The following is a 26167-nucleotide window of genomic DNA, read 5'->3' on the forward strand; positions in this document are numbered from 1 at the left end:
GCAAGCTGTTAAAAATTTTTAGATACTTAAGGAGTTTTTATTCCTCTAGTGAACGTGGCAGGCATTAGGAGGGGCTCAGATACTTGGAGGGCTTTCTTGTTTTGATTCCAGGAGAGAGGAGTGTGCCATTGTATTTGCAGTATTCTGTTTCAGCTCAAAAGTGAACATCTGAAAAGCATCTCTGGGACATCATCCCTTAGTGGGTTTTGTTTCCCCCAAGATCTTAGCACATGGAAACATGAAAGTTCCTTTCAAAATTAGCTGATTTGGTACATGCTCCAGCTGCTGTTGGATACTTAGCTCTCAGGATAGGATTCACCCAAAGGCAGTTGCTGTCCTGTAGGTGCCCCCTCAAATGTGTAATGGGTGAAGGGCTCTTAGCGCTGTAGGGTTTGCAGTGTCTAGCAAGCAACACAGTATAAGGGTTTGCATGATGTAGACAGCCCATGGTGACATATCAAGCCCATGTTTCTCAGCTCTGAGTTAAAAATCTGAGGGGCAGAATTTTTTGGTTGTGTACTAGCTGTCCTGCCTCTTAGTTCTGCTTTGTAAAGTTATCCAGTACTAACAATATTTCATTACCTGTTAATAGTTGTTAATGTCTTTGTTTTGCAGGATTCACTTGTGATGTCCTTCTGAAAAAACAGCTGAGACTCCATTACAAACATACACTTCTGGGAAAACTCTGCTCCTAATGTATTTTGCAAACTAATTGAATTGCCATCGAAGTTCAGCATGGGAGGAGCAGTGAGTGCTGGAGAAGACAACGATGACTTAATTGATAACTTGAAAGAAGCTCAGTACATTCGTACCGAGAGCGTGGAGCAAGCCTTCAGAGCGATTGATCGTGGTGATTATTACCTGGAAGGATACAGGGACAATGCTTACAAAGACTTGGCCTGGAAGCATGGAAATATACACTTGTCAGCACCTTGCATTTATTCTGAAGTCATGGAAGCACTGAAACTTCAGCCTGGATTGTCTTTTCTAAATCTGGGTAGTGGAACCGGATACTTGAGTACAATGGTGGGATTAATATTAGGTAATTACTAATATTAGGTAACCTGAACATTTTTATTCAAATATAGTGCGTTTGAATATTTTAGAAGATTATGCAAGCCCTGTAAAACCTTACTTCTACTTCTTTAACAATAATAGTACCATGCACAAGGCTGGCTCTTTGAGATGTGTTGTTAAAATATTGTTTGTTATCTGCAAGCAGTTCACTGGTACTCTAATTTGGTGACATTTCTTGGGTGTTTTGGAAGAGGCAATTCTTCCTGCATTCTGTAGTCTAAAATTCTCATTTGAAAGGAAACAATCCTTATTTTTGTTTAAAAGGGAAAGGTAGAGTGGAACAGTTTTTGAAGGCTAAAATGTTCATCTGCATTTGCACTCTGTTTGCCTTTACCATAGGTTACTGTTCTGATCTTCAGTTTATGGAAGGGAAAATCTAAATTGTAAAGGCTAATTTATTTCTCTTGAAGAAACTTAACTGAAAAATAAATCTGTGTCAATATGCAAACAATTATTTTAAAGTACATTCAATCAGTTTTTAGTGAGAAAATTTTGGATTGTAGACTGATGAGACTTTTTAATCAGGTGTGTAGGTTTTCAAAAGAATTTTAACACACTAGCACTGTGTTTTTTCTTGTTTTCAAGTGTGTTTCCTATATGAAAAATAATGGAACTAAATATTGTTGCTTAAATCAAATTTCAAAACGTGGAGAGAAAAATGCATTAAATCTCCTCATGCCCAGCATTTAGATTACAGAGCACATGCACCAACTAATTTTTTTACAGATTATTTTATTACATAAAACAGCAGTGGTTATTTTGATGTGTATTTTTCATAGATACAGTTTTCTTGACCATACTGCATGTAGTTTTTCCTTGGTTGCAGAAATCTTGCTGACAGCTAATACACAGATTTTGCTTACATTAATGTATATGCACAACTAAGGTGTCAAGAGTCAGTTTGTTCATTTTCAGTTAATTTAGTTACTTTCTGTCATCAGTTCTTATTGGAAGGAAGAAATTATGGCAAATAGTGCATAACAAACAAAATTTGTTGGTATCTGCAGTATCTTTTGTTCTAATTAATGCTAATAAATAAAATAGTTACTTATTCATACTAATAAATAAAAACTATTTTGTGAAAACAGGAATTATGGTCATTCACAGGTAAAATAAGGTAAAGCTATCTACTCTCTGAGAGTGTTGCTTTTCTCTGTTTGAGAGTGTGTCTAATTGAGAGTAGATATTTTAAATTGGATTATAATACTTTAAGTGCAGTATTTAAACAATTAGTAAATATTGCAGCATTTTTTTTCTTTAAAATGCTTCTTCAGGGTACTGACTAATGATACTTGTTTATTTCTGTTTTGTGGAAAGCCTTGTTACTTCATTATTCTCTCTTATCTAATATGTTGTGGAAAAAAGACATGTGTTTATTGCACTTGATATGCATCTTTATCTCTGTACTCAACCTGTATACTGCATCTTTATCTCTGTACTTAACCAGTTTTGAGTTGTTGTGAATACTCCTGGGTTTGACCTCTCCGTATTAAGCAGAATTCCTGTCCTTCAGAATGGTATATGCAGAGTTGAGGAAATTAAGCTGGAAAAAACTGGTCTTCTACAGAGGGTGAGGTTGGCTCCCAGCCCCTGAGGAGCACATTTACCCTGCAGATGTTCCCAAAAAGGCAGCTCAGGTGCTGATAGTCCCTAGCAGGCTTGAGCAGCCAGGAGTGGCAACTACCCAGCTACTTAGGGAAGTAGACTTCCCATGTTTTGGAGTGCTGTATCCTGTCACCAAAGTCTTAGTGTTGTAATGTGCTTTGGAGTTCTAGGCTGAGGCATAGAAGGTACAAATGCAATTTATGTGTCTTTATTTTCTTACTATACTCCTTCTGCTAAAACTAGTTACGTATAATAATTGTTTGTTTTAAAACAGGGAACAGTTGCTTTACCAAAGAAAAATAAACAGATGTAGTTTTCTGACAAATAAACCATATTCATTTTTAAAAGCTCACTTTTTTTTTCAAACCAATTTCAGGGTACACTGCAGTGAGGAGCGGAACCATGTAGGTTTTGACAGTAGTTGGGTATCTTTCCATTTGACAGTGTAGTGAGTAATGTTTCTGCCACATTGGTAGTGTCAAAATGACTAGGTTAAATTATCAAATCATCTGAAACTGGTGATCACTTCTAAGTATAGCAACATACTAAAAAGACTGCGCGCCAATCCACAGAGATAAAATTAACTATTGCTGAAACTGTTAGAATGTAAACGAAGTTCAGACTAGGTGGTGGAATTGCTATCTCATTATACTGAAAGAGGCCAGTTGATTTCAGAGAATAGTGGAAAAGTTGGTTTCACATTTTTAGAATAGCTGACTCTGCTTACATGTCCAGCTGTGACTTTCCCAGTGAGAGAAGAGAGCACATTTCTCATCTTTGCGTTTAAATTATGGATGCTGTGGTAGTGTTCTGCATTCATAGTTTTAATTTCAGGTTGTTAGGACAACTGACATTTGCAGGATGTTTTAGTTGTTTTCAGTTAGGTACTTGAAGGAATGTACATGTGAATTTTTGGACAGATGATGTTTATGCATTTTTAATTTAATTGAAATTGTGCAGTTAAAGGAATTGTGATTAATTTTTAGGCAAAGAAAACATAATGTTGAATGCTGCTGTATGCTGTAAGCAACATCATAGCCTGTTATGGTACAAGAGACTATTAAACAAACAGCCAGAATGGGGTTACCCATGCCAATGATTTTCTTAAAGTGACCAATAATAACATGAATTTACAGTAAAAATTAATGTCAGCAGAAGATAAATGTTTTGTCAGGTTCTAAGAACATCCCTTGGACGATAGCTTACCTCTTGCCTGCTATCAGTGAGGTCTTAAAAGCACTGCCAGTGGTAACCTAGTGGATTGCCTTTATTTCACCCAGCAGAAAATGTTCTAAACTGTGTTAAGTGTTGCAGTTATTGATCAGGTTAATGGTATATAGCTATATGCTATATTTTTGTTGCAGTAAAACAAAACCTCTCTTACTAACCCTAGGTCTGTTTTGTTAATCTGTGTCCTAGAGAAGACAAATTTAATCCTGTTTCAGTGGAGTAACATCATGGAGCTAAATGTTTAAGAAAGATTTAAAATGCTGTAGAAGATATAAATATAAGTTTTGTCTAATCTTATTGATGTTTATTTTCCTTCTTTCCCTTCCCTCTCCCTTTTCCAATTCTATGCTCCAGTGACTAAAGACCCTGGGCTATGAGTGCTTGTTAAATTTAGAATCCTTACAGCAAATGTGACTGTCTGATTCAGATTCCTTCCTGATGTGGATAATCCTCAATATACTGTCATGATTTCTTCTTGTTCCTGAAATAATAGCATTAACTTTTGGCACACAGTTTGACTTGGAATTATACTTGGATTTGATCACAGGAAGGCAATGCAGTTGTGGTGGGATTGTGATGAGTGAACATAATGTGTGGGCAATTTCACTGTTCTTGGTGGAAATTAATTATTATATTAAATCAGGAACAAATTTCTGATTTTGCAACCTGCAAAATAGAAGAGCATATGTGGCTAAGGGATATAATCTCCAATTTCTAAATTGTCAGAAAATGAAAAGTTTGCCATAAGAAAGCTTGAAAATCTAAATATCAAAATACAGACTGAATAATAATTTTTATTATATAACAAGTAATATTTTGAAAAAGAATTTGCTCAGACTAACTTCAATGTAGTCAGCTTAATTTCTGCAGGCTTACAAAGAAGATTTGTTCTGTAATTGTTTTGTTGTAGTTCTGTCCCTGTTCCTTTATTGAATCTTTGGCCTTTTACCTTCCTCTTTAAGCACTGGCAATGCAGATGCAAAAAATAACTTTGTCTAGCAGTGTTGGGAGACTTCTGTTTTATGCAGTTTTGATGCTTTTACACTATAGTGCTGTTCCGTGCAGTTTTGCTGTGCTTGGAAAAGAAACATCACAAAAACACACTATGCTGTTTTTATTTACAGGGCCTTTCGGGATAAATCATGGAATAGAGCTTCATTCAGATGTGGTAGAATATGCAAAGGAAAAGTTGGAGAGCTTCATAAAATACAGTGATAGCTTTGATAAGTAAGTATCTAATTTGTCTAGCTTGCTTTGTAATAACATTTTTGGTTTTAAACTCAGCATGTCATTGCTTATGAGCTTAGGGAGGGGAGAAGAATGGCATCACAGAACCCAAACATAAATCTTCCAGTTTGTGACTCTACTTGGTAAGTTGAGGCTTAAGAAAGCACTCTTTGGAAGTATGGGAGTATTTCTGCTGTGCAATGCTTAGCAAAGTGGATTTTCCTGCATTTTGGCCATGTGTGTACATACACGGGTACCTGTGTGTATGTGCACATGCATGTATATATGCATTTAGGAGAGTGACGTGGTACGTGGGTGTCTTTGCATGTATAGAGCATTTTTTATCCATTGAATCGGTTTTTATGTAATTTTACATCGTCTCTCTGTACAGTATTAACTTTCTTTGTAATCTACCCTGTTGATGTGGACATGAGTGATTGTTTCTGATTGCCTTCATGTTTACCTCCCGAGGAGATGGACTTCAGAGTATTCATCTATGCTCGTAGCGCTACTCATTTTTACTTCAGGGTATAACTCTGGGTTCCAGGGCTTTGAACCTTATTGCTTCTACCTACTCAACAATTTTTTGTTAAGTTGGCCTGTAAGAGTATTGGGAGTCTCTGCCCCTGTTGAAGGGAAGGCAAGGTTCTGGCCTAAGGCTGTTCTTCGTAAAGACTTCTTTCCTTGCAGGCAATAAATTCTCCACCAGTGATTATAAGGTAACTTCTGGAAATGCAGAAAATCTTTTGAGTTGTAGGAGTAACCTAAAAATTGCACATTCTACACCTCTTTCTTCCCCTGTGGGCAGCAAAGAAAGTTTTTGCTATCCTTTTAGCTGTGTAATGTGCTTTATGACTGACACATTCTTGATTATGTTGGCTGGAGCTCAATCCACTTTTTCCCATACCCCAAACTTCAGGAGCTCATGTCTGACCACAAGCCTTTCTCTTCATGCTCCTAAGTAACAGCAGAGTATCATCCTAGTGTTACCTGTATCTGAAGTAAATTCTGTAATTCTGATACTGGCTACATTATTTTGGTACTGTGTTTGCCCAGTAAAATAAATAAAATCATGTAGGTGAACATGCATATCTTTCATTATTGTTGTCTTAATTTTAATACAAGCATTTATGTTGGCTGAAGTTAATCTATAACACAAGCTAGAAGAAATAAAAATAGATTCAGTGAGCAGCTTTATGATGCAGTTTATGTGTCTTAAAAAAATGGGTGTGAAATATGGTAATTTATGATCAGTACTAATACTGCATTAATGGCTCTTTTAAGTTAGATGTACCTTCTAGCTAGTGAATCCTGGCACATAACCTGTGCATTACTGTAGGTGTCTATACAAGACATACAAAAGCTGGTTTTGATTGGAATGTCTTACCAGTCAGATGATAGGTTTATATACAGAAATTAAAAGAAATTGGGGTAGCAATGAAGTTTTGACATTATTGAAACAAAATTTGATAAGGATAGTTTAGTAAATGAATAGCAGAACACTGGGGGTGTTGTTTACACTTCAAAACATGCAAGAACTTGAGACAAGCAAAAGTGTTAAACATGATGTAAGTATATGTCAGTATTGTATCTGTTCCAAAGAAATACGAGTCTCCTCACCAACATAACAAAAATTATCCTTCTGTGAAAGTGCTTTTTGATAGAAATCTACCTGTAATAGCTGCAGTTCAGTTGATACAATAATGGTTACCTGGTTGTATTTTGTGTTTCGGGGGGAATTACCAAGTTGTCTGCATAGCTCATTCTGGCTAATTGCTTTCTTTGTAAATATTTTGTATTTTAATGTAGTTAATGAAGATGATTTGTGGGGGTTTTTTTTCCTGTGGTAAGGTTCTTTTGTATTTGTTTTTACTGTAAGTATTAATATAATATCTTGAATTTTAAGCTGACTCTCAAAGAAACATTCTCTGACTCAGTAAGTCTGGTTTTGCTTCTTGTTTCAGTAACTTTTTCCTGCATCTTAATTTATAAGTGAAAGAGTTTTACCCAAAGTTATGGGACTGCACTATCCGAACTTAAGTACTACTTTGGTCAGCTTAATATTTGTCTGAAAGACCACCCAGGGCAGAGGTGTGTGGTATCTGTCTGCTGCTGATCACTGGTGTATTCCGAGCAGGAGTCCTCAGTGCTTGAAAATAGATTATATGACAGACTGGTATGATTGAAGTTAGTTGTCTCTGTGAATGTGTGTGAAAAATAACTTGAACTTGACCAGCAGCCTCCAACAAGGTACCCGGGGGACATAAGGAGTACAGAGAACATGTGTGTTCCTGGCAATAATGGAGTTACACAAATGGGAAATTCAGTAAAGCTTTGTTTCGCCACTTCCCTGCATTCTTTCTTTAGTGTGTTAACATCTGCAGTCCGATTTGAATGTTCTAAGCATCCTGCTTTTGAAACACAAACGACTTTACGTTTATGGGTAGGTACTTGGAGATCTTCAGCTTGGATCATAAATAAACACTTCATAACTTCGTTCCTTTGCTTGGAGTAATAGGCCATTGGTTTTGCATCTGACTTCTGTGTGGAGCTGGGTCGTGATGATTTAGATGGGTTCTTGCTTAATAAAACAAGATGGAATATTTCTTTGATGCAATTTGGATGGGAGGATGTGTCACTGCTGTGTGATACAGTTTAACTTGCTTTTTTGATTCTTGATAATAATGTTGTTGAAGTATAATTAGAAGTTTACTTTTCTATGATTCAGGTAAGGTACTTCACCAGTGACCTGACAGTATGTAAAATTAGCATGTCCAGAAGGATTTGAGACTCAGCCTTAAGGGAGGGCTGTCTGTCTCCAATAGCTGGTCCTTTCTGAGTTTTGGCCTCTGGAGCTGTTCATCAGAAGAAGAGTTCTCAGATACTTGCTTTAAATAATTTCAGTAATTACTTATATCTGTATCCATATCCCACCAATCTATAAAAACAGTTTTCCTCTAAATGGAGGTGGAGTTGTGCATTCTGAAAGATAAACTGCTGCCTTGATTTATTTGATGATGTGTGTTTGCCAGTAAAAGCAAAGGAGTTCTTTCTTGAAAACATCTGAAAGTGTCATGATGGTTGAGGTAAAAAGATTTTAGGTATAGACTAAAGAAAATTCTTTGAGTCTGAAATACATATAAGGCTCTCTTTCATTCTTGAAACCTTCAGAGAATGCATGCCAATTAAGGGGAAAAGAATCATTCCTTAAGAAGGCTCTATCTAAAACACATATGTTCAAGTACCAGGCCCCGCTTCACCTGTTTATTGAAGGGGAATGTGTTGTCTTTTCTGCTCCCGTTCAACTTCTAGACCTAGAATATCCAGCTTGGAGAGAGAGCCACAGGGCAAGGCTAGGTTGCCCATCTTCTAGCACCCTATCACAACCCAAACCTGGGTAAGCTGGTGAAGTCCCTGCTGTGAAAGAAAATCACCAACCCTTCTCAGGATCAAAAGAATCCACTTCAATGGTAAGTGACAAAACCCTAGTACTAATTCTGGGATAACTGTTATGCGTGAAACTTCCTCCTGAAGTCCTGTAGTAGATTGTGTTGGCATTAAAGAACATCTTCCAGTAGAATGTTTTTCTTCATTGAAATGTAAGCTCTAAAGGCTCACTTTTAAAATTAAATTAGATTTGAAAGGCGATTCCCTGGTGTACACACAAAAAAAAATCGAGCTCCTTGTTGCTGGTCAGCTGGCTAGTGATTGCAGTAAAAATTTAAGCAGGAAAAAGCAAACTGTCTCCAAAATTTACTGATGACTTTCACAGTTTAAATCTTGCTGATAACCTAATTTCAGATAACGTAAATAATGCTTTTTTAGTGGTGAGTTAATTCTTGTTGAGATTTAATCTAATCAGAGCAACACAGGCAGTGGAATTCTTTTATGCCAGAGGTTATGTTAAACAAAAAGGGAAGGAAAATAGGGGCTTGCAATACAGTGGTTTTATTCATTTAGAGGTATGAGGGAAACTTTGTGTTCTTTACCTTGTAAACCAGAAGGTTCAGAGACAATTGAATGTACTCTTACCTGGGAAGGAACTATGCCTACATTTTCCAAATATTTGATAGTAACAAAAACAGATATTCTTGCCCTGAGAACAACAGGTGGAATACCTTTTAAAAATAAATCCCATAGTGGACCCTGCCCTTGGAAATCTCTTATGTCTACAAGTTTTGATAGTACTTAAAATTTTTCTTACATTAAAACAAGTGATGACAATACTTGGTATATGGCTCCTATAAAAGCTGCTGTTTCACAAAAATCCACAGTAGAAAATACAACTTTTTCAACCTATAAAATAGTTTTCTGCTTTGTTAAAAATAAAAAGAAAATACTTTTCTAGTTTTTGTTAACAGGCAAATCTTTCTCCAGACTTTTTCCATGGTTATCATAGGGCCTTTACACTAAACTGAATTGACAAATTTTTTCTTACTTCCCTATGCCCATTCACTTTTCCTAATATTCTCTGGAATTGCTGAAAAGTATTCCTTCAGTATTACTTTTCATTTTACTACCAAAATTTAGATATGATGTATTTATATTATTCTGGTTAAATTTTGTAAATCTGTGTGAAAGGAAGAGTGTCATGAGTCATAAATATTTTTAAGAACTTTGACTTTAAGAAGTTTGACTTTTTCTTCAGAAGTAATTGAATAATATGCTTTGGTCCACTCAGTGAAGGAGAATGTCAGAAATAATGAACAAGATAGCTAAGAAGCAGGACAGTTTTATTCAGAGATGGCAAGATGACAAATGAGGTAGAGATACAGGTTTCCCACTGTCCCTATATAGCATTGCCTGGAAGCTGAAATAATGTTCAGGACAAAGGTATTGAATAGAAATTTTGCCAGCATCACTTTTGGCTATTACTGTAATGCTGATTAAAATTACTGTTATAATTGGATATAAGGGACTTAAAATTAAGTGTTCTTCATGAAATGAAGATAAAACTTCTTAAAATGTATGAGAAGTTTTCAAGGATTTAATATTTTAATCTGTTTAATTTCTAGTATACATGCAAAAGGTATCAACAATACTAGTGGGTGAAAGGTGTGTAACTTTACAGCAAAATATGCTAGAAATATGTGAATATGAATTTATACAGGAGCCAAAGACTACTTCAGAGAGCTTGGAAAATACTTAAATAAGACAGAATGAACAGTGGAGAAAAAGCTTGAGAAAAGGTGGAAAGAGCTTACCATCTTGCCCTGATACTGCCCCACTTCATAGGAAAAGAATTAACACTATCTAAAAATTGTTTACCTTTCTATCTGACTGGTGTTAGCTCTAAAGCACATTCACAGTCAAATGAAATGAGAGAGACTAATAGAAATCAAAGTATTTCATTAATCTGTTGCATGTTCTTGTGGCATGTTATGTCATGTAAAGCCATATGAGTATTCATCTGTTGTTTTCAAGGAAGACAAGTTTTGAAAGAATTTACTAAATGATCTGAAAACTTCTTCAAAGTTTCTTTCAGTGAATAAATCAGTGTTTAACCATTAGGTTCTAGGAATGCTTGGACTAAGATTATTGATTTAGGAAATTCTTGTTTGGTATAATGGAGGCTCTGAGATGGTATTTTTAATGCAACTGCACAAAGAAACCACAACTTTCTAGGTTAAATGATGTGTAGCTTTTCAGTCTTTGTCTTTAAGTCAGCATGGGAACTCATTTTGCAACTGCCATAGCTTTATACACCAGTTTTTGGGTTTGTTTCTTTTCACCAACCAATGTGCCAGAACTGGTGGAGTGTGTGTTTCCTTCTTTCCACACTTTGCATTTTCTGAAAGTATGGCCAGCAGTATATTGGAACTAGAAAGTACATTAGTATAGGGGACAAAACTAAGTGTTACTTCCTCATCACAGTAAGGAAAGTTGTTTAATGTTTTATCACATATTTTCAGACTCTATGCATTTTGCAGATTCATTTAAGTGTCTGGTTATTAATGTGTTTGATGGTTTAAGGGTAGTTTGATATGAAGCTAATTCCATGAGTTCTGCTGGATTTTCTATTCTGTTTTGAAATATTTATTAAGATATGTTGTTTTGGTTGTTTGTTTTTTTTCCCCACAAAGACTTGTGTGAAATTCTTTCTTCTAATGTAATGTCACGGTAGTTCACATGACAAATGTTAACAATTTGCCAACCTTTTCTTATACATTATTAAAGTTGAATCATAGTCCTTTGTGCCCTAAATTTAAATAAATTTAAATACATTTCGTATTGGAAGGGAATTACTTAAAGCAGATTGATGGTTCTGAATGTGGATTCAGGCTTTTAGAGCTTTGAGTTCACCAACTAAAGGAAATGTGTGTGGATGGGAAAAAAGCATACTAAATTTATGTTGACATGGATTTTCTTTCTATAAGGGCTGTGAACAGTAAGCTGAAAGATATGAGTGTGGTTAGCAATTATGGGGATAGGCAGAAGTGTACTGCTATTTTGATATGAATGTAGTAGTTGAGAGGTGTAAAATGTAGCTGGAGTGATGCTGGTTTTAAGAACTAAATCATTCTTTTCATAGCAAAAAGTTTTAAGTGGTTCCCCCATGTTGCTTTTTTTAATCTCATAATATATTTTACTGTTTTCTTCAGATTACATATATCTGTGGATATATGTAATATCTGTGAATGCTGACAGGTTTGGGGGTTTTTTTCCTTCAAATTATTTGAGATTTTTCTCCAATGTTATTGACCTTGTTCTTTTAAAAAAAAATCAAGTATGTTTACCACTTAAAACAACAAAAAAGGAGACAATCCATATCTTCCTGCACCCAGTTTCATCTTCACAAAACATCAGCATTACACCCTGCATTCATGGAGGTTGTATAGGTGGAAGAGCTTGGCCCAAGAAGTGTTCTGTACATATTCAGAGCTGGAAGTAATTAAAGGTAGGGTTCATGGGTGGGTGTCATATTAGGACCAACCAGTGAATCGCCTTGTAAAACATCCTGGCTACTATGGTAGGTTAGTGTTACACTCTCCAGCTTCATTATTTAGTATTTTGCTGTGGCACGTATACTAGATTGGTGGATATGGATACAAGAGCAACAAACTTAACCTCAGATCTTTGCTGTAAATGTTTTAAATTGTCGTTTCTTTTATTACAGTAGTAATACTTCACTGTGTTGCTAACTATACGGAATCTAACTTAAAAACATGTGCAGCTACAATCTATTACTTGATCATTTTCTTAAGTTTCTGCAGCAAAGGCAAAAACTCACTTTAAATTCTGCAGGTTTGTTTTTTTTTCTTAATTTAGCTGGAAGAAAAGTACCTTTGCCTTGCACTTGAACTGCCCATTCTATGCAAAACTCTCACATGCTTGAAACTGCTTAGTTATCTTGGGCCATTGCTACATGTGATCTGTGCATGCTTAAATTATTTCTGTGGCAAGTGTTTGTTTAAACAGACATGTTCTGTTGCCATCTTATCTGTAGTGGGAACTCCTAATTTCTGTGTTCTTGGCTGTTGATTCTCTTGCAATCAAGATAGCAGATTCAACTGAAGAACTTGAAGTGACTAAACTTTTCTAGATAGTTCCAGCACTTTTTCCCCTTCTTTTTGTTGTCTGGTGTGTGAAATAGTTTTTTTCATGTTACCAATATAATGCTTTGTAAAGCCACCTTGGTTACACGGTAGAGGTGAACAAACATTCAAGAACATTTGGCAATTTTTAGTTGCATTTCAGCTTGGAAATAAGCAAAATGTTTAAGTGAAATACTAGTTCTTCTTGATAGTTATCGTACATGTTTGTCAATACTCATGTTAAAGCAATAAACTATTTTATTTTCATCGATATTAATAAAAGATAGCTCCATATAACACAGAATGAAGTGCAGTATCTGGTCTGTTTTGATACTCCAGATGCAATAAGAATAAAGGAAACTTTTTGGATGTAGCAACAATTAGTACTAAAAGAATTGGGGTTTGATTGTTTTGAAATGGAACTTGACCTAATATGGCTGATACTACTTTCCCACTGTAAAACTAACTTGCTTGTGATGTGCCCTGTGGGTATTCTAAATACGGAATACTTCCTTGTATTTGTAGAACCTTTGTATTTAAGTTTTAAATAATTTCCTGGATTGATTGGTTTTACTCAGGTATATAAGACCCCAATCTAAACTTCACTTTTTTTTGAAAAATATGTAGGCAAGTTAGCAGAAAGAATTTTCAGAATTATACTTCAGTCTGTGTTCGAAGGTCACCTCTTATTACTGGATTGGATAAATACAAGAAAATTGTGCATATCTTTATCAGCTCTTTCTGATTCAGAGGTGTGTTTATAATCAAAATCATCTTAAGATCAGGGATCTGGGAAAGAGTCTTGCTGCATCGCTAGTGAGTTCTACATTTCATGGGAGCATGGAGGTGTGAGATTCACTGTTCTGCAACTCAGCTAGTCGTGAAAAGTTCATGGGGCTGTACTAAGCAGGAAAGCAGTATGCTTTTCTTCTATTTCTGGTATGTCTGATATGAGTCACTGTTCATACCCTAACACATGAAGCAGTTATTTCTGAATAATTTTGTGAGAAGCACAAATAAAGAGGGATAGGCTTTTAAACAGGCATGTTGCTGCTACCAGAGGCAGTTTATCACCTTTTCCTCCCATTTCTTCTACCTACTTTTACCTTTCTGGATAACAGGGAATTACTTGTGGCAGTTTGTGAACTAGCAGCAGTCCAGCAGCTGGCACACCAATTGAGGCAAGCTGGGGGTGAGCATTGCACAGCCAGGTGAGCTGATTTGATCTCATTTGTCATCTGACATTGTTTAAAGAGGTGTCTTCAGAAACTACATGTAACCTAGTCCATAAAGTGTTTAGTTTTGCTGCAAGAAATGAGTTTGTCAGGAAGACCACCTATTGACAGGTGGTTGAAACTAACTGATAAACTATGTGGAGGAAGAAGGTATTTTTTGAAGTAATTGGAATAACAAATGAACAGCTCTTGTGGTCATGAGCTTTTTTGTGTCTTCACAAAACTCTGCTAATAGGGTGGAAGGAGCAGAGTCCAGACAATCTGAAGTGCCTATAGACAGAGTTGGTCTCTAGTATTTAACTCATCTTACTCTTTTAAGTGTATTAAGTTGCTTCTGTGTCTTTATTTAGACTTTGTGCCCTTCTGGTTGCAAGCTACGAAGCTAAAAGACAAATTATCTTCAGCTTTTACTATATTAGTAAAGACCACTGTGGATTTTTGTCCTCAGCTCATGTATAGAGTACTTTGTGTCTGGGGAATGTTTCATGGAGTTTTCTTGTGTCTTGTATTCCTTGGATATTTGGTGTTCCTCCTTATTTTAAGAGGGTGTGGCCAGTGTATTCATGAGCTTTTAGGGTGGTTTCTAGTAGAGGAAACAGGATTATCTGGTAATAAATTTGGTAGGTTTTAAAGGAGCATTCTGAAAAGGTAAGAAGTTGTGAAAGTTGTGGGGATGGGCATGTAGGCAGGGAGGCCATCTTCATTTTTATGAGACTAACCAAGGACTGTGTCATGATTTAAAACTGCCTTTTGGAAAAGTACCATATTCGTTCTCTCCCTGCCCCTTCCTCCTTTACTTTTTAAGCCCACAAAAGTACTTTACTCAAACTTGCAAATTAAATTGATATGTTAGTGCTTGATTTAAAGTGTAGACAATCTGAAATGAAAACTGTAGCATAAACTGCCTGTTTGACCTGTATGTGGAATGTAGAAAATGTAGGAAGGAATATGATAGCCCAAGTGCTTACGCAATGAGATTTGCTTCTTCAGCAGATTGACCAGTGTCTCGGATTTCATTTTCTGTCTTGTCTAATGTATTTCTGGATCTTTCTGTGTTAATCTGAAATTATTTCAGCCACAGTCTGGCCGGTCTAGCTTCACCTTCTCAGTTTGTGCAACAAGGCAATTTATCCCTGTTCCACTTCCATCTCCCTTTTTTGTCTTCAACTGACTAGCGTTGTTTGTAGCTTTCTTTCCCCCTTTGGAAGAGAAAACATGGACTCTTGACCACAAGAAGTGCATGAGAGAGAACCATGCAGTAGTTGTAAAAATATTCTGGGGTTGGTCTGGACTAGACAAAGAAAGAAGCATTGAATTATTTTCAAGATCAAGCATCCCATCTTGGAGAGAAAATTACACTTTCAGCAAAAACTTCAATTTCCTGATTTGTTAATGGCAGCACTCTAGATCAGAAAGTCAGCCAAGCCTTACAGGCTTCATCCCTAAGCAGTGAAATCTGCCAACTTTACTGTAACTGAAAAAAATATTGATTTGAATGTTGTCAGGTATTGTACTGGGATTTGCTAATGCTAGCTGAGCAGAAAGAAAAATTATTTTCCATTGACAGTCAGCCATAAAGTTCATAAAATGGCTATGTGTATTTGAAGTTGTTAGAAAAATTCATTCCTTCTAGATGCAGTTTGAGATGCATTGGACTCTAATACTGCCAGATGAAGTTTATGAACTTTTTCATGCAAAAACAAGGGTGTTAGGTTTTATGTAATATTTTTTTCAAAGAAAACCATAAATCCTTTTTATGAGCTACTTTGTATCCTCTCCTCTTATATATAAAGTGCCCGAGGAAGATGTACAGTTATTCGTTCAATGAATTTTTTTACAAAATGATAGATTGTATTATGGTGTTAACAGCTAAAGTGGTAACATGCTTCAGAGATTTAAAAAATGTCAGAAAATAACAGTGTTGTGGCAAATATATGCAGCTTTAGCAATAAAGTACTGCCCTGTACATTTTTCCTTTGGTATTTTATGCAGTGACAGAGAACACCTACAGTCCTCTCAACTTGTGTTATAAACTTTGGTCCACTAAAATGCAGTTGTATTACTTCCATTTACTGAAGAAAATGAGATGTTTCTGCGATAAAGAATTTTTCTATTTTTTGCTTTGCGTGTGGTCAAAAAAATGTCAGACTTCTCCATTGAATTACTTTTTGGGGAAAAGTGGATTGGGCTCAAGGTGGAAAATTGGGAGGCAGAGGAAAAAGAGCCTTTAAATAGACCCTAACTGATAGAAAATGGAGGGGAGCTACTAGGAAATTAAACTTTTCGGTGTCTATTCAACAGCCTGTATATTGCTTATTGTTGATAAACATACTGTTTGAGTAGCAGTCGTGCCATATAGCTTAAGATTTCTTCGGATGAATCTACTTGCTTGCAGTTAGAAAGGTGATGTTTGAAACTTTCTCTGCTTTGTATAATACGTAATTGTAACTGCAAGAGTTTTTCTCCAGTGGTCCCTGATGTGGCAGAAAAAAAAAACAGATTACTCTCAAAGTAATGTCTTAATACAGACTTCTAAATTATGTATGCTAATCATTCTTCATGATATAAGGGAACATATGAAATACATTTTTCTGTCTTTATCTAGACTGGCTTTTCCTAAAAGTCCTAATTTGAAATGTGTCCCCTCTTTCTTTTTTTTCTTCTTCCTCTTAGATTTGAGTTCTGTGAACCTGCCTTTGTGGTTGGTAATTGTTTGGAAATAGCCTCAGACAGTCATCAGTATGACCGGATTTACTGTGGAGCTGGAGTCCAGAAAGACCATGAAAACTACATGAAAATTTTATTGAAAGTTGGAGGCATTTTAGTAATGCCTATAGAAGATCAGGTGACTTTAGTGACAATTTCCCCTTTTTGTCTTCTAGTATGAGTAATATGTAATTTAAAGAATGCTTTTGGTTATGGCTAAGTTAATGTTCAAGTTATGATACCTTGATTCAATGTATTGTTGCAGTTTAGCAGATATTAATCTTTTTAATGAAGTCTTGAACTTTTTTCCCTTAGATTTGTAGGAAAGCATCAATATCCTGCTTGTAACAGTCTGTTTCATGCTATTTCCTGTGTGTTATGCTGAACTGCTTTGAAATCTCCCTGCCACACAGACCTTTTCAGTCAGTACTTCAAAACAAAGAAACCACCTCTAAACCAGGAGAACTGATTTCAAAGAATACAAAATAACTATGATTAGTGGGACATTGCAAGGGGAGGAAAAAAACAAAGGAAAAAAATGTCTGTATTCACAGCAGTTTTCGCTGTTGATTTTCCATGTCAGATGTAATGCTTATCAGACAGGGGCATATTATTTTAATAATACTTCACATTTTTATCACTTTTCATTCTTAGACCTCAAAAGGCTTCTCAATGGTAAGTATTACTCTCCCTGTTTTACTAATAGGGAAATTGAAAAAGGCACATCGTGTGACTTAAGTTGATGCCCTCCTAAGTAAGATAATTGCTAAAATGCTTGTTGATAAGCATGTTAGTTACTTTACTTTCAAAAAAGAATTCTCACATTATTGATCTGCTTTCTCAAAGTACCAGAGGGATTTAAGCATAGCCTGCATGATTCTGTTCTATAAATAATTTCATTATTTATTCAACTAGAATACTGTCAGTAGAAATTGCTGGAATTCAACTTAAAAGTAGTCACAAATTAAGAGAGAAATTAAAACCATTACTATTTTTACCTTCTATACATACATCTGAAATAATCTAGCTTGTGGAAAAACACCAAGGAAATGTTTAATTCCTGTTGTCTTCCTGAAGGCATGGAGAATTTATCTGGTAGACAGGAGTCCAGTTTTCCTCACAGGTGCACAGCATACTGCAAGAGCATTACGGATTGGCAGCAAGGCTGCTTTCTACCTGCAAATAAGGAAGACAGTTTTTCATAGTAAAAATGGTTGAACAGTACAGCAGGTTACCTGGGCAGGTGGGGAATCTCAGTCCTAGATATTTTCTCACAAAATCGGAAAAACTTCTGATTTAACTTTGAAATTGGCCCTGTTCAAGGAGGAGGGTAGGACTCCAGAGGTTGCTTCCAATCTAAATTATTCTTTGATCTTTTAGAAAAATGAGAAAAAACAAAACTTACCTCAGTTTTTACCTTGGGGCCTTAGTTTTCTGGCTGCATCTCTTCCCATTTCCAAAGAGCACTATTTAGTACTCCAGGGACCAAGTGATATTTCAAGGGTTATCAAAGTCCTTTTTGTTCGTAAAACTGCCTTAATTCATTAATTTTGAAGCAAAACAAAATAGCAGGGTATTTGAAACCAATCTGAATTGTATCAACTATGACAAAATTGTAACAACTGATTTATTTTGGTTTTGTTTTGCAGCTAACACAGATCTTGAGAACGGGACAGAACACATGGGAAAGTAAGAATATCCTTGCTGTTTCGTTTGCTCCACTAGTGCAACCAAACAGAAATGACAACGGCAAACATGACACTGTAGGACTGCGTAAGTTTGTGATCCTTCCCTTTGTCTTGCAGGGATGTTATGTGCTGGATGTTGATGTTGGAGGTCTGGAAGCTGAGAGGCTGTGCTGTACAAACATTCTATTTAGCAAAGCAGTAGCTCCCTGATACGTTTTTGTGCTCCTGGTGCATGGTCTGTGTTGCTTCACAGTTAATATTCTGAATTTAAGTTAATAATTCAAGTGATAGAATGTTTGCAGCTTTTTTTTGCAGCTACCTTTTCCTTTTCAGTTCAGCTTCTCTATTAACAGTGGTATAGATAAAATAGCCAGCTAATATTACAACATAGTGCTAACTTTCTCATGGTTCACCAGAGAAATATTTTCTCTTCTCCCTGAAATGGAAGGAAGACATCTAAACTGGGGCTGTGGTATGATAGGTTATTAATAAGCCCAACCATGCTTTGTCTTTGTGCAGTGGATATAGTCATACCTAACTGTTTGTTTTTAGTCCCTGGAATTTGCTTTCTAGCTGCAATGCTTTGAGCAGAGGTAGTAAAGAGCTTTAGAGAGTCTCTGAAAGTACACCTGTTGCCAAATGGAAGGATAGGATGATAACAGGAAAGGAGAAAAAGCTGACAAAGAAAATTGTAGAGTTGAAATTTTCTGTCAGAGTTGTCAGGGCCAGGAGTAAAACACAGAGCTATGGTAGCATGTGGGAAATTAAATAAACCAAACAAAGAGCCTAAAAAATAACATATTTTAACTGTGAAACTGATATAAGCCCTTCAGGAGTCCAGTCCTATCAGCTTGCATTGCTGATCTGCATATTAATTTTGAGTGTGTGTGAACTTCAAAATAGGTAATTTTCCTTTTTTTAATGCAAAGTATAAAGATAATTTCCTTTATGTAATCTGTTCCTATGCAGAAATAATTTTAATAATATTAATTTGTGTTGTTTTAATACTTGGTTTGAGTCCTCAGAAGTAATTTCTTGAAATTAATTTATTAATTCAAGATTATTTTTCCTCTGTTCCATCTGTAATACATAGGTTGTGTCATATCTAACAATGAAATACAGAGGTGACTAGTCAAACTTTATGATAATTTTATACAGTCTAATTCCCTGGAACAAAGGAGGGTTTTCCATCAACATTCCTAAATTTTCAGAATGAGGGATGCAGACCAGGACAGTCAGATCTGAATGGCAGTACAAGAAAGGTGTTTCCTGTGTTATAATTTCAAAATGAAGTTTTAGTGAGAAGAGGAAAAAATAACCAAATGTGGTATTGCTCACATTTAAATGAAAAAAGTGTTAGAAGCTTGAAGTTGCACTCTAAAATGAGATTAGTGAGATAGGCTTCTATCCACTGCTCAGGTGGATCTGGCTTTATTTTAAAAGTTAAAATAAAGAAAAGGCATTCTTGTGGGTGTGTTTGGTGTACATGGAAGGGGCAGGGCATGTAAAAAGAAGTGTGCTGAACCTCAACAAAGAAAAATTTTAGTCAGTTTCTCTTTTGTAGTAACATTGTCCATTTGTTTCAAGTCCACGGACCTATAACTTATCTTAAAAATTCAAAGTAGTCTAGTCAACATGTTTCTTCTGCAAATTTTAGCCAGAGTTTGTAGATGTCATTACTAAGTAAACAGAGTCTGTGCCATACTTCGGACAACCCTTGAATGCTTTCTGACACATAGGTAGTGTTACATATAGACTAAAATAACTCGCATATGTAAAATATCTGTCAGCTATGCTCAAAGTAGAGTCTTTTTTTTTTGTTTTTTGTAGAAAACTACAGAGGTGGTGTTAAAAGGTTCATTTTATCAATGTAGTTATTGGTTAGGGTGCAGTTCACTGGTAGTATACAAATGGAAATACATGGACAGTAAATATCCAAAATTTTGCATCCTGCTCTTCTCATTAAAAAAAGTTTGCATTTGTTATAATTGACATACAATCTGCAATCATGGTTTGTTTCACCTGAACTTCTAAACATGTTCTGGATTGTTAGATAGGGTTTTGAATTTTCAGCTGATGTTACACTAAAGAAATGGGACTTTTTTTTCCCCTTCCCTCTCTTTGGCATGACCTGAAATCAGTATCCTTTCTGTGTCAGATAAATTAATTAGTCTGCAACTGAAGTCATTGTATGTAACAATAGATCTTCTTTAAACTGCTTCAGTAGCTTTTATAGCTGAATGCATTTTCTGGAAATGTAATTTTTGAAATTATTTCTTCCATAACTTCTTCCTTGCTGTAGTCCCTGCTAATTTTATGGTATTCTATGCAAGGAATTCTAAGGAAGGAAAGTGACAAGTAAGAAAGTTGAACAAGCTTCAACTTTGGCTGGTGTGCTTTTTTGGTTTTGTTTTCCTTGCAGCTAGGCATCCATAGTTCATCTAGGGCAGTTGTCCAGCAGCCAGGCAATATTTTGTCATCACCTGGCTGTCATTGCAAAACAAAGTTTTGGCTTTTTGTTTACTTGTTGGTTTGGAGTTTTCTCTCTTTAGGACTTGAGTAATTTTGATTCCTCTTCTGCTGCAAAGATACAGGTGGCTTATCTGGTTTGTCACCTATGAATTAGACATGTCCCTCTCTCATCAGTTAGATTCAGTAGGAAGCAAGCAAAAGGAGGAGGCAGAAGAAAGGCACTTGCCTTGAACAAATATGGCACAGGGGTAGAAATTGTTTTTCCACAACAGGATCTTAACAGTGCTAGCAGTAGGTGCCAAGACATGCCAGATGCTAAAAAGTGACATTACTTCTTGTGTAATTTTTAAAATTTATTTTGTTGATCTGTTTATGCTTACTACTTCTCTTGCACATCTCTTAAAATACTTCTTTGTTTCCTGGACTGTGCCACAGGGTCAAGGTGATGCCTATCTAACTTTGTGTCATTTGCATATTGCATCATTTACTAAAATTTCAATTGAATTGGTTTCGAACATTAGTCTCACTGCCTTGCAGCTAGTTTGGGATTTTTTTGCTAGAGGGAAATTTCACCTAGTACAACTTACTTTTCTTTCATTTTAGCTCCATGTGCTGTTAGGAACCTCCAGGACCTAGCTCGGATATATATCAGACGCACTCTTAGAAACTTCATAAACGAGGAAATGAAAGCCAAGGGTATTGCTCAGAAGGCTCCTCCGAAACGCAAACGCAGGAGATGTCGTAGGCGCAGGATTAACACCTATGTGTTTGTTGGTAATCAGCTCATTCCTCAGCCTCTAGATAGTGAAGAAGATGAAAGAATGGAAGATGATAACAAAGAGGAGGAGGATAAAGATCACAGTGAGGCCTTGAAGCCAGAAGAGCCTCCTCGAAATCTGTTGAGAGAGAAAATTATGAGTCTACCATTACCTGAATCTTTAAAAGCATACTTGACCTATTACAGAGAAAAGTAACTTGTTTTAAGTAGAAATAATGCCTACTGATAGTTCCCTTATTCTTGAAAATGTAGCATTTATTAAGAAGTAGGTGGACAAATTATTATTAGTCTTTCATCAAGACTGAAGTACAGCGATAAATGGTAACTTGTCTCTATCTTGTCTTTGCTACAAGGAAGACTTGCATTCGACAGTAGAATCCCTTTTTAAAAGTCTATTTTTCTTTAAATTTTGAAAATGCTGTTTTAACTCTGATAGAAATATATATTCCATTATGCAGCACTAATCAATATTTTGCATGGTAAGTCTCTTTTTGATCCCTAACAGATTTGTATTGATAAAAGGATGAGTGAAATTTTATATATGCTAAATAATTGGTTAAACATGTGCATCTGACTTGATGAGCAATTTGTCTGTATTTATTACTATTAGGGAAACATTTTAAACATGCAGACACTTACCTTCTAATGTCCAGATCAGACCCTTTTAAAGTTTATTTTACTATGGCTTTGTTGCAATCATTATTACTATGTTGGTATAGAGTATTCCAACAACACAAGTGCAATAAATGTATACAGACACTGAATGAGCTGGCTTTAGTGAAATACGAAAATACAAGTTCTGAAATGTCAGATGACCCTGCTACTTCTGCATTTATCTTTTGCCAAAAGATCTTGAGACAACTAACAGCTTCTCTCAGAGCCTTAAAGAAACACCATATTGAATAAGAAGCAAAGCAATGCTTACTTCAGCTCTGCTTATACTTAACTCCATTCTACACTGTCAGTATTTCTAACTAGAGGTAATTCCTCATTTGTGGGAAGTATAGGACAGTACATTTGTTTATTTCTAGAGCTCACAGCATTGAGTCAAAAAGTTTGGTAATTCAAGATTGTAATTTAGATTTCAGTCATCTATATTTACTGCTTTTAAGTAGAGGTAGAATTTCAACAAAGTTTAGTTTGTATTGCTTATTGGGATAGCTATAATAGTAGAACTTAGAATTTGTTCAGCAAATGCACTTTAGTAAGTGAATTTTATACTTAACATGCATCTCCAAGAAGGTAGACTTGTGCCAGCCTATATTTTGTTTCTGAGCATGGCTCTTAGCACAAAAATATTTATTAAGTCATATGCATCTTTTGGAAACCTAAGAGTAGCAGTGCAACTGTGGGGACCCACAATAGTGCTGATTTAAATCCTTCAATGATTTTTCCTCTTCTAGTTGTGAAGTTATTTGCAGTTCTCATTTTTAACTTTGCTTTTACCATCTTAATTTCTTCATTCTGTTGTAACATAACCATGAGGGTAAACAGTTCATTAAGAACTTGGCATGTGATACATATTTAAAACCACAATCATAGGAAATACATGCTTGTTAGACCAAATGAAAAACATTCCCATTGAAATATACCCCATGATACATTTTGTAATACTGGTGACACTTCGTTTTGTGTAAAACAATGAACAAAATAATCAGATATTTCTAAAGCAGTAAATGTTCTTCTTCCAAATATTTATAACCAACTAGTATTAATATGGTCTAGCAGTCCAATATTTACTTCAAAATACGTTAGCATTTTGTTGCATCTGAAGGAAGGTCAGACACAGTCCCATGACACTGACTCTTTTTGGTGCATTTCATGCTGTAGTCCCTGTTTTTAAGGTACATCATAGTAATGTTTAAATGGAATTTCATGAAGGCCTGTTGTACCAGCATGTGGAGTTACTTTCCGCAATATATTTACCATATAAGTTAGCAAAAGTATTTGAAATAAATATTCTGACTTTATTTTAAAAGCAGGAAAACCTTATAAGAAATAGTTTTCCATAACAATGATACTAATAAAGTAATTGTGATGCTTCAGCTATAAGAATTGAACATAATCTTGTTTTAAATGGGTTATTTTAGATGGAGGTTAAATAATCTGAAGTTTGAGATGTGTGTCTCCTTTCTTGGAATATACATCCATGAGTTCAAGAATTAAATTACTAAATATTACTTAAGTACTTCAAGGACTTCATACAGGATGCTTTTTGAGAATAAATTTCTGCATTCTTTCATGCCTGTATACTTGGAAAAATGGACAGTGGATGACTTGTCATGAATCTTCAGTATGTAAGTTTTTTTGGAGTCACTGAAAGAGAATGTTTCCTCTGTGTTTTATATGTGGATTTATTTTACACTCTTGAATTTATATTTACATAAATAAAAAGGTAGAAACGCAAAATTAATTGAAATTTAATTTCTGCCATCTCACTTGATGATGGGGACATTGTTGCAATAAAATGTTTTTTTGTGGTTTCTGCTTGCTTGAATTTCTGTGTTTCTGTGGAAGTATTTTCAGTTATTTGGAAATTGAGGTACAAGTTGTTTCATAATTAGGTCAGTAATCTCTTAATAAAGGCTGTTCTTGAATTTCAGAAGTATATATTCTCGCTAAATTGTGAATTTTTGCGAAGGTTGAAAGATGAGATGTTACTCATGAAATGGGGAAAGCTATTTTGGTCCCAGCACTACTTTTGAAGTACTCATGTGGAGAGTTTCCTCAGGAGAGCCCAGAAGCTAAACTTGAGCTATATACTGAAGAACATTTCCATGTTTGGAGTTTTTTTTCCCTAAATATGGAATTTTTTAAAATCCTCAACTGAGCGGCTATCTGGGTCAAAACAAATAAGGAAAACTTGGAGATAAAAGCTGCAAGGGTGGTGAGCAAACAGTGAGTCACACTTCCTACTGCAACTCCTTCTTGATACAGCTTTTTTTTATTGCCAGTTAGAGAAAAGATTCAAGGTAAGTCAGCTAGGCTGATGAGCAACCTGTAATTGTGATGACTGTAATGAAGAGTGTAATGAATTGGAATTTCAGGGGGGTTATCTTCTTTGGTCTGGTCAAGGACACAAGACCAGAGCAGTTTTTTCAAAAGACGTGAATTTTTAATCCCATGTCATTCAGGAAAAACTGAGCAGCTGCCTCCCAAAAACTTGAAATGAGTAGTTTTCCTTGCAGTGAGCCTAAACAGCTGTGCCTGGCTGAGCACTGTTGCTTGTTCAGGTGGAGGTAACTTAAGTCTGGGGTTTTTTTGTTTGTTTTTTCTTTTTTTTTTAAATCCTGTATTCTCTTTTTCTAAAGTACTTTTTAAAATGCATCTTTGCCTGTCAGTTTGAAAACAAATAGGGAATGTTATTAAATGTGCTGTGTTCTGATTAAAGCTGTTTTAGCTCATTAAATATTTATCCATATGTCCTCAAGAGTGTCGCCTTCCATCATTCATGTAATTGAGTAAAACTGAAGGCTTTGTGATTTACTAATCAATTATAAAATATAAAGGAGTGGTGTTGTGTGTTCATCCTGGAGGTGTGTATACTAAACTTCACTTTAATGAGCTGTTACTTATTTTGACAACACTCGAATCATGTATGAGGCATTTTCTATAAACTTGTTCTGAGAAGGTCATTGAAGTGTAACTAGAACAGTGATGCTTTAAAGGTGTGTGGGTTTTTTGATTTTTTAGTAAAATAACTTCAGTAAAATTCAGATGACTGGCTTGATCAGTGCTTATCTCTCTTCTGTAGCTGACAGTGTACTTGTCAACTTGTTGAATTATTCTATTCAAGTAAAGCTGGCTTGTTTAGCCACAAGGCTTGTACCACATTTATGGCCAGTATGGATGCAAGAATCTAACTCTGATTTATCAGTGCTTGTCAGCATGATGGTAGCATTTTCTCTCTAGAGTTTTCTGGCATCCTTCGTATGTGATGCTTTAACAAGAATTGTCAGGGATGTTAGGGGGAACTTGCACATCCTTTTTAAAGCTCTGTCTTCTACTGCAAGCAAGGAATCTGTAATACCTTGTTGGGATATTTTGCAAAATACTTCCATGCTAGAAAGAAGCAAAGGCACTGCATTGTTTAGTCACTTTTTCTTCATGCATTCTCGACTAGCCATGATTTTAGCATAAAGAGAAAATAACAGAGCTATAGGTGTCAGTACAGACTAAATGCTGGTGGTTTTTGTTTTATAAGCATTTCCTTTCCATTTTGGTAGCCTTTTTATCCGGGCTGAAAAAGAAGTCAGTAGGGTTTCCTGCTGCTCTACTGCTTCCATGGATGTGTTCCATGGATGATCTCTACAAACAAAAATGTTCCTTGCAGGCAAATCGATATGAGGAGTTAAAGTGCATTTCTTGATATTACAGTAATGCAATTAAAACTGTAGCACATGCTCTTCATTTCTAATCCTCCTCTTCGAGTTATGCTCAATCTCCCTTTGTTTCCCTTGAGTTTCAGATCCACAGTTAGAGAGGGTAACACAGCATTCTGCACCTCTGCCGTCCTTCGTGGGCAGAATATTTTGTTCACATTCATGGTTCCTTCTTACTCTCCTGGGACCACCTTGGGAGTAATTTGTATGTTGGATAATGTACTTCCTGCAT

The 26167-nt window shown here is 35.7% G+C and overlaps 1 protein-coding gene across 5 annotated transcripts in view; it reads left to right on the forward strand.

Moving 5' to 3' along the window:
- PCMTD1 (protein-L-isoaspartate (D-aspartate) O-methyltransferase domain containing 1) overlaps nucleotides 1-24161 on the forward strand; it is a 40808-nt gene extending 16647 nt beyond the window's left edge. For 4 of the 5 annotated variants that reach the window (XM_039702950.1, XM_039702953.1, XM_039702952.1 and 1 more), the window contains 5 exons: nucleotides 616-1042; nucleotides 5037-5139; nucleotides 16583-16754; nucleotides 18265-18388; nucleotides 21379-24161. In XM_039702950.1, coding sequence (XP_039558884.1) covers nucleotides 736-1042; nucleotides 5037-5139; nucleotides 16583-16754; nucleotides 18265-18388; nucleotides 21379-21749 — 1077 coding nt within the window. In that variant the 5' untranslated portion in view covers nucleotides 616-735 and the 3' untranslated portion in view covers nucleotides 21750-24161. Of the gene's footprint in view, nucleotides 1-615; nucleotides 1043-5036; nucleotides 5140-8470; nucleotides 8610-16582; nucleotides 16755-18264; nucleotides 18389-21378 lie in introns of those variants that run through there. The other variant, XM_039702954.1, reaches the window with a different exon arrangement.
- Nucleotides 24162-26167: the final 2006 nt, after the last annotated feature.

Source organism: Passer montanus, unplaced genomic scaffold (assembly GCF_014805655.1).
Source record: "Passer montanus isolate IOZ18808 unplaced genomic scaffold, ASM1480565v1 scaffold16, whole genome shotgun sequence".
In the NCBI taxonomy this organism is placed as follows: domain Eukaryota; kingdom Metazoa; phylum Chordata; class Aves; order Passeriformes; family Passeridae; genus Passer; species Passer montanus.